Source organism: Oryx dammah, unplaced genomic scaffold (genome assembly GCF_014754425.2).
Source record: "Oryx dammah isolate SB20612 unplaced genomic scaffold, SCBI_Odam_1.1 HiC_scaffold_23, whole genome shotgun sequence".
In the NCBI taxonomy this organism is placed as follows: Eukaryota; Metazoa; Chordata; class Mammalia; order Artiodactyla; family Bovidae; genus Oryx; species Oryx dammah.
This window is the reverse complement of record NW_024070207.1, coordinates 39,657,935-39,666,657: the sequence shown is the minus strand read 5'-3', so window position 1 is coordinate 39,666,657 and position 8,723 is coordinate 39,657,935. Positions and strand designations below refer to the sequence as shown.

General features: G+C 54.8%; 1 protein-coding gene across 1 annotated transcript; it reads right to left on the bottom strand.

Annotated features, from left to right (window-relative positions):
• Positions 1-4,923: 4,923 nt before the first annotated feature.
• LOC120882279 (small integral membrane protein 10-like protein 2A) lies at positions 4,924-8,723 on the bottom strand. The gene is made up of 2 exons (XM_040266204.1): positions 8,043-8,723; positions 4,924-6,484 (listed from the first exon to the last, which is right to left on the bottom strand). The coding sequence occupies exon 1, from the start codon at positions 8,584-8,586 to the stop codon at positions 8,350-8,352; it is 237 nt and encodes a 78-aa protein (XP_040122138.1). The 5' UTR covers positions 8,587-8,723; the 3' UTR covers positions 4,924-6,484; positions 8,043-8,349.

Below are 8,723 nucleotides of genomic sequence, written 5' to 3'. Positions count from 1 at the left end.
CAACTGATCGGAATAGTGCAGAAAAGCCTGAGCTGAAAGTCAGGAAACCTGGATGCTAATCTTGGCTCTCCCACCCATTAGTTTTGTGGGTTTGGGTACATCACTGTAAGTCTTTTTTTTAGTTCATTTAAAATACAGTTTACTTCTGTCAACCTCTTGACTCGCAAGATATCAGGGAGTAGTGATTTTCAAACTCTAATGTGCACTGGAATCACCAGTTATTATGAAAGTGTAAGTCCTAATTCAATAGGTCTGTGGTGATACTGATGCTGCTGGTCCCTGGACCACACTTTGAGTAGCAGGCAAGCGTACACTACAGAAGTGGCTCAAGGGCTCTCACTGCTGGTGTGGATGGAAGGCCAGAGGCAGGGCTCTAGTCACCAGCCCCTCCCCAGCTTCAGCAAGAGCAGCTTGTCTTTTGATATCCTGAGACTGAGTAGCTCTTCTGACCAGCTCTGAATCAAGCTGATCACTAACAAAGACAGGGTCTCATATACAGACCACTTCCACGAGTCAGTCACCGTGCTCAGTGTTCAGTGATTGATGTGTATTGGTTCACATGTTCCTCGGAGAACCACGGAATTACTCACCATCTCGCAGATGAAGTGAAAGAGAATCTGAAAGTGCTCAGTCGCGCAGTCCTGTCTGATCCTTTATGACCCCCCATGGACCATAGCCCACCAGGCTCCTCTGTCCCTGAAATTCTCCAGACAAGAATACTGGAGCCGGTAGCCATTCCCTTCTCCAGGGGATTTTCCAGACCCAGGGATCGAACCCGCCTCTCAAGCGGGTTTCAAGCAGATTCTTCACCACTTAGCCACCAGGGAAGCCCAGAGAGTCTGAAGGACCTGGCCAAAGTGACTCCACTCAAGAGTCCGGGTTCGAACCCAGCTAGTTTCCCCTCCCAAGTCTGCTTTAAGCACCATGTGCCTGATATACAAAAGGTAATGACAATTGCAAATACTGCTGGTGTTCTGAAAAGTCCCTGGTGACTTAAGGGGGTACCCTGCGTCCCAGATGTATTTGCAAATCTTGTGGTATGCATAGAAATCACATAGTCAGTTCATAGATTCTTATTTGCTCAAGATCTTGTACCTCCTATAACTCGAAAACCTGTATATCTCATCCTCATGGTGTGTTCATTACAGAAAGCAAATTCTGCCAAAACTTGGTGAAGGCCCCATGCTCCAGTCCAAGGCTGGCCAGTGCTGGTGGATCCCTTGAACTATATCAGAAAATCCCGTGGGTATTGTGTGAACAAGAACTTCATTGACAGAAGCAGTCATCCATATACACTCAGTTTTGTTTTTTAGATTGAAGTATAGCTGATATACAATATTGTGTTAGTTTTAAGAGCACAGTAAAGTGATTTGGTTTTATATATGTATATTCTTTTAAAAATTTTTCTGTTATTAGAAAATAGTGAGTATCGTTCCCTATGCTTTACAGTAAATTCTTGTTTATTTTATATATAGTAGTGTGTAAACTGCAGAAGGCGATGGCACCCCACTCCAGTACTCTTGCCTGGAAAATCCCGTGGATGGAGGAGCCTGGTAGGCTGCAGTCCATGGGGTCGCTAAGAGTCGGACATGACTGAGCGACTTCACTTTCACTTTTCACTTTCATGCATTGAAGAAGGAAATGGCAACCCACTCCAGTGTTCTTGCCTGGAGAATCCCAGGGACAGGGGAGCTTGGTGGGCTGCCATCCATGGGGTCGCACAGAGTTGGACACGACTGAAGCGACTTAGCAGCAGCAGCAGTGTGTATACGTTAATACCATACTCCTAATTTATCAAGGGTTTAATTTCCAAAATATACAAAGAAATCAGGAAACTCAATATTTTAAAACATGAAAAAAAAATGGGCAGAAAAGCTAAACAGACATTTCTTAAAAAAAAAAAAAAAGACATATAGATGGCCAACAGGCACAAGCTAAGGGAATGAGAAGAGAGGTCTTGGGGCACAGAAAGGGAGTGGGAGGAATGAGTGTCAAAATGAGGTTGTAGAGCCTCTGCTTTAGCCATATGACTGGGATTCCGAGGGTGACAGAAACTGGCTTTCTGTTAAACTTGACCTTGTAGAAAGGGCGCCCAGCAGGGCAAGGTCAAACTGCAGTATTTTGCAGGTGGCATGTACATGGAGAGTTGCCATCATTATGAAGTCATAGAAAATGAGAAAAGAGAAACATAGAGAAAATAGTCTACTGGTCTCAAAACATCAAAAGGAATTGAGATGTTGCTTCCTTGGGGCCTGCACTACTGTGCCTGTAGGCCAGGAAACAGGTGCAGTGAGGCACAGTGCCATACCCACATGCCCATAGCTGGTGATTTGTGGAGCTGGAACCCCACCAGGCCTTTGATTCCTGGGCTGGGGCTCTGCCCTCTGTACTCCTGGGTGCAAAACCCTGTTGTAGAGAGAAGTAGGAAAAGCAGGATGGAGAACACTCCAAAGGGTCTGGGATAAGGATGTGCACAATATCTGAATAAAAAATGTTTTAAAAAGTGCTCAGATCTGCCGTGGTATTCACCTGGAAACAACTTTAGATAAGACTTTGCAGAAAAATTTCCTCGAGAACATCGATGGAATTACCTTCCAGTTGTGTCTGGTGCATTCACTGGAATTCCTGCCACATGTGTCCTGACATTTCTTTTTAATCTACACCATGTAAAAATGCAATCTTTGGCTGCCAGTCTCGGGGAACTGGGAAAGTCACCTATGGCTCTGCTGGTCTGGGTGGCCAGGCTGCTCTGAGTTAACCTTGGACCTGGAGCTGGCCATAGCAATGACACCCCAGATTACTTCCTGGGAACATGAGGGGTTGCATTCCTCCTGACTGAACTCTCCCATGAGCCCTGCACCTATTATGCTCTCACATGGTCTGTGTGGGTTCCTCTGACTGGTCCATGGGTTTGGTGCTCAGGGCCTACTTTGGGGTCGGGCATGAAGAGGAGCCCAGGAAATATGTCTTGCCAAATGAGTGGCTGAGGGTCTCTGAAGAATTGCCTTCCCTGAGGCCCTCTGGGTGCCACTGTGACCCCATTATGGGGGTGAATGTTAATGAGCTGCAAGGGATGTGTGGCATAAATTGGGATGTGGGAGGCAGGGGAAGGAGGGATTCCTGAGGAGACTTTTGATTTCTGGGTAAGGGATGTTATGGGTAGATGAGCAGTGGCGGTTGCTGCAGATGGACCCTGTGGTGGCCACAGAGAGGGAGGGCTGTCATGGCAGCCACTGAGGGGAGCCTCGAGAAAGGCTTGGTGACCAGGCAAGGGAGAAGCTGGCCTAAGGTAGCCTTGGGGACTGCTCTGCAGAAGAGGCAGAGGCTCCCAGGTTCTGCCTGGTTCCCAGGGCTGAGGTGGAACACAGCCTCAAGATAATCAGGAGCTTCTGCCACTGTCAGCAGGGCAGTGGGGAGTGAGATAGTCTCTGAGTGCACAGGACTGGGGGGGATACCCAGTGCCTTGGTGGGGAGCTGTGGCCCATGGAGGCCTACTGTTTGTGGAGGTTGGGAAAGTCAGTCATAGACCCCAGGAGGCGCTCTGGCCAGAGGGGAAGCCCTACCATGCTGGCTTTCATGGGTAGGCACTGTCTTCCTCCTGCCTGGTTGGGTGTGGGGGGCAGCAGAAGGGCTGGAATGGGCCTCCCTGGAGGGGATGGGCAAGTGGGTGCAGGGAGCTGAGAGCTGGACGGGGTGCAGGGTGCAGGCTCAGAAGCAGCCTCAGGTCCAGGACAATCATGGGTGCCAAGAAGGAGACCCAGAGGCAGCGAGAACACTGGACCGAAAGTCACGGGCTGTGCCTGAGCCCAGATGCTGAGTGAGCCCTTAGCTCAGGGTGGTGGAAGTGAAGGAGCAGAGGAGGAGGCGGCAGGAAAGACACAGCAGGAGAGGTCTGGCTGAGACCAGAGGCTGAGGCTAAGGAGGGAGAGCAGACAGAATCATCTCTTGGGGGGCCGAGGGTGCCCAGATAAGGGCTGGGGGAGCTGTGTGCTCTTCCTCCCTGCCTGGATAGGTGAGTGCAGGTGTGGAGGTGGGGTCTGAGCTGTATCCTGGTCTAAGGGTGGGCAGAGTCAGGAGACAGACAGGGAGGATGGGGAGCAGAGAATGAGTCCCTCCAGTGGGGTGACAGGACCCTCAGGGAATGTCAGGGCCAGGCCTTAAGATCTGCCAGTAGCACAGAGCCTTGGTCCTGTTGTGGGACTCTGCTTAAGCACAGGTCTCAGCCACCCCATGACCTGACATTTCTGTTTCTGTGAGCAGAAGAGGGCCCTACCTTCCTTCCTCTGAGGTGGGTGCTGTGCTTCTCTGCAGGCCTCCCTCCCCCAGCCTCTGACCACCACCCCCTCTCCCTCTGCAGCAGTCTCAGAGTCCCCACCCCGGGCCCTGTGATGGGACAGCTTGCGTCTAAGGTGGAGGGAAGGGAAACTGGTCTCTGGTCCCCAACGTTGATCTTCTCCAAAACTGGGCACCAACCTGGCTGCCAGGGAAGCGATGGGTCCCTGCCACCTGCTGCTGCAGAGGGGCCTCCGGGTGACACAAAATGATCTGCAGATGGTCCATTTCACCTCACCTACCCCAGCCCATCCTTGGGTTCAACTGAATTAAGTGCTTTCTAACACCAGGCTTTAAAATAAAGAAAACGCTTAGCTGTCTGGTTATTCAAATAGTTTGTGAATGGGACAAATTGGGACAATTGCCACATCTTAGGCCAGGCCTATGCTGCTGATTTCTCATCACTGGAACAGCGCTCCAAGTCAAGTCCTGTCTCAGAGCATCTTCTGAACAGGCCACCATCCCTGCCATGACCCCACCCACTTAGAGCCCTCAGGATGCTCCCCTCCCCCAGCTTCTGGCCACCAGAGTGGGGTGAGCTCACCACCAGCCCCTCTCCTCCAAGAGGCACCACACCAGAAACAAGAGGCCTCCAGTTTTTATTTTATTCAATTCAAAGAATATTTTTTATTAACTTAGATAGACACAAGATTTGACAACACTGGAAACGAACATTTCTCTGACCAGATTGCGCTGACTGTGCCGAGTTCATCACACACAGAAAAGGAAAAGCTGTCTTATTCAAGTCAGTGATTGTGTATAAGCTCCACTGCCTGAAAACGAGACTGCAAACAAAGTGCATAGAGAGCAGCAGGGGCCCAGTCGGGAGATTAGGAAGAGGTGGGAGAGCAGAAGCAGCAAACTACTCAAGATCAAAACGGTAAGAAAAGCAGTGGCAGGAGCACGTGCTGAGGACGTGTCCCCGCCCCTCCCACGGCCAATATCTTTGGGGGCGGACAGCCCCCAGCCAGAGCCCCACAAGGAGGGGGGATTCTCTGCAGGTGACGAAGGGTCTCTGAGCCGGGGCCCCTGAATCTCCAACATACTTTCTCCACTTTGGGAAGCGGCCTCCCAGGGCCCAGGCAGCTCCAACAGAGCTGGGAGCCTGGGGAGGACAGGGAGCCTGTCCTGCACTGCACACCCGCTAAACAGCTCTGCACCCTCTGCAGCGCATAGAATCACACACTTGTGCACAGACACATACCCATTCACAAATGCACACTGACGTGTATTCACACACACACACTCACATCCACACATTCACACACAAACATCTGTGCATTCATGCATCTGCACTCATACCCACACACTCATCCACACACACCCCCACACACTCACACACTCAAGCCCTCATGCATGTGCATACATACTCGCACATACATCCCCACACACATCCCACACTCACACATGCACTCAACATGCGCACTCACACACACATTCACACACAGGCACGCACATATTAAGTAAAGACCCTCCCTAGTGCCCTCTGAAGGCCCTCTCAAAATGGCCCAGGAAGAGGCTGCAGCTGAGGATCCAGTCACCCAGAGGGTGAGACCCGAACTTGAAAAGGGCACATTTGTGCATCAGCCCCAAGGAGGCCCCTGGTCCTCCGCTCCTCTCCACCCCTGCAGCCCCATGTCACAGTCTCTCAGAACTCCAGGGATGCAGTCCAAAGGCTGGCAGTCTCCTGGAAATGGTCCTGGAGGAACACAGTTGGGGTGGAGGAGGGGCCACCAGGACCAGGGGTTTCCAGGCAACTTGGCACAAGGGAGGAAGCCTTCAGCGCCCTCCCGTCTGTGGGAATCTGCGGGGGGCATGTGGTAGCCCGGGTGCAGCCTCAGGCCTCAGGGTGAGTCAGGCAGAGATCTTCAGCCGGGACCTGGGTGGCTGAGAAGGGCACATGCTGTGAGGCTCAGCCCCTCTGTCCCAGGGGCAACCAGGCTGCTGTGGTTCTTAGTCCCAGGAACTGAGGACCAGGACCGCGAGCAATCAGTGAGGGGGCAGATGTGGATCTGGGATGGGGGGTGAGGGCCAGGGCCTCTCCCGGCTCCCCTCAGTGCTGCTCCTGGTGCCCCAGTCGGCAGCACAGCCAGGGCCGCTGCAGGCCCATCCAGAGCAGATGCTCCTGTGTGATCCTAGCAGGAGGGGCAGCCTGGAGACAGAGACATGGGGTCATGCGTGGGTCTCAGCTCCACCCCACCCACATGTATCCCTTCCCTCCTATTACACTAGGCCCCAGGAGCCAGCCAACACCCCCACCCAAACTGAGAGGCCTGTGCCACTCAACACCAAGGAACCCTTGGTTAAGCCTTGGGTGGGGCTTGGGTTGGGGTGGGGAGGCCTGACTGTGTGTGAGGACCTTGCTCCCCAGGGGGGTTCTGGGACTTGTCTCTCCTGTGACCATCTCAGCTCAGACTGTCCCCCAGTTCTTCCCTGTGACTTGACCCCACCTTCCCTGCCATGGGCCTTTCTCTCTCTCTAGATCTCTTGGGAGCCTGTGCTCCCTTCCCCCATCCCACTGTGCCAGGTCTCCCAGAGACTGGGGGGCAGGTGGGGAATGCAGGCCTGGAGGCAGGTTCGGCTCCCCCACTTCTGATCTATGTGACCAGGGCAAATGTCTCCCTTCCCAGAGCCCGGCAGGCGGGGAGATCAGAGCTCCGCCAGAGTGTCTCTAGCTCTGTACTTCCTTCCCCATGCCAGAACCGGACCACTAGGTCGCTCCACCCCTCGGGCTCTACACCTGGAAAGCCCTTCCTCTCCTCGGGGGGTCAGGCCCTTCTCTTGGCTGCTCCCCAGGCAACTCTAGGGTCAGGGGTGCCCCAGGCAGGGATTTGACTCTCTCGCCAAGACCACAGAAGGGGCGGTTCACCTTCTATAACACCAGTTCCTGCAAGAAAAACATGGGGACTTGAGAGTTGCCTCCTCACCCAGAGACATCCCTGTCTCCCCAACAGTCGTCTACCCTACAGGCCTCTTCTCCATCTGCTCTCCCACCCCGGCCTGACAGCTGCCCTCCACTCAAGGAGACCCCCACTTTCCCAAATCCTCTGGGACACAGGGGCTGCTGGAGGCTGTCCAGGACTGGAGCAGCACATTCGGTGGCACCAGGAGGGCACTGGTAGGAGGTGGAGGGAGCGTGGCTGAGACAGGGTGGGGCTGGGAGGAACCCGTCTTTCCCACTCTTCCCTGTCCCCTGATGCAAAGCTTTAGTGGGGGAGGGGAGCAACAGAGACAGCAGGAGCAGGTAGAGAGCAGTCCCAGAGACCCGCCAGGAGGAAGTCTTGTGAAGGGCTGAGAAAGAGACAGACCTGGGCTTGGGCCAAGAACACAACCATCCATCCAGGCTGTCTCTCGAGGGGTGGAGGACAAGGGGACCATAATCCGCTCGCTTCTAGGGCTTTCTCCGGGCCTCTCCAGGGCCATTTCCCTCTATTCCCCCGTGTTCAGGTGACACTACCGGGGCCGTGGGCCGAGGTGATGGGCTGACCCTCGGAGATGCCCAGGCAGCTGCCTCTCATCCCCATCTTGGATATATGACAAGGGAGTCCAGAGGACCTGCGTGCACCCTGACTTGCCTGCTCTCGGCCCGGCAGCTTTCCAGGCTGGCTTCCTCAGGTCCCTTCCTCCCCTAAGCCGCCCAGGTGCTGGATATCTAGATGCCATGGCAACCGCCTCCCTCCAGCCCGCAAGTCCAACCTCTGGCCTCCTACCTTTTCGGTCAGGGTCAGTCATTCATGTTCCTATTGAAGAATTTCTTCCTTCTGCTCCCCACTTCGGCCAAAGTGAGGCAACAGGTCGGCTGCATTCAGATAATTTTCTCGAGTTTGACGGAAAGGGCCCTTTTCGCTAGCTTTCTGTGCAGTTCGTCACCAGCCGCGACGTGGCTGCGTCCCTCGCTGAGGTCTAGGGCCCGGAGGTCTGATCCACTCCTTCCCCGGCACGTCCCGGCGGCCCCCGGCGCCCTGATCCTTCATGCCGATGCGGCCGTCGGGGCCGGGCGGAGGTGGTAGCGGGCGTTCACTCGATCCTCACCTGCAGGCGCACGTTGAGCATCACCGAGGCCACGATGTAGAAATAGGGGAAGTTCATGCGCAGACGCCAGGCCAGGTCGAAGAAGGTGATCAACGTGCGTGTGAGCCCCTTGCAGAAGGCGCCGTACGAGCCGCGGATCGCGGCTGAGCGCGCCAGCCGCACTGCCACGCCCGATAGGGCCGCTGCTGCCGCCGCCGCAGACAGAGCCCCCGACGCCGCCATGGGCCTGGGCCGGCGCGGGCCCCGCGGACCGACCGCAGCACGAGCTGGCGGACAGGTGGACGCGAGGCCTGGAGCTCCTGGCAGACAGCAGTCACGTCCCACCCCGCCCCTCCCCGCCGCGCCCTACCGTCGGTCTC

Coding starts and splice junctions, on each gene's coding strand:
- LOC120882279 (XM_040266204.1), bottom strand. CDS start 8,586: ATGGCGGCGTCGGGGGCTCTGTCTGCGGCGGCGGCAGCAGCGGCCCTA.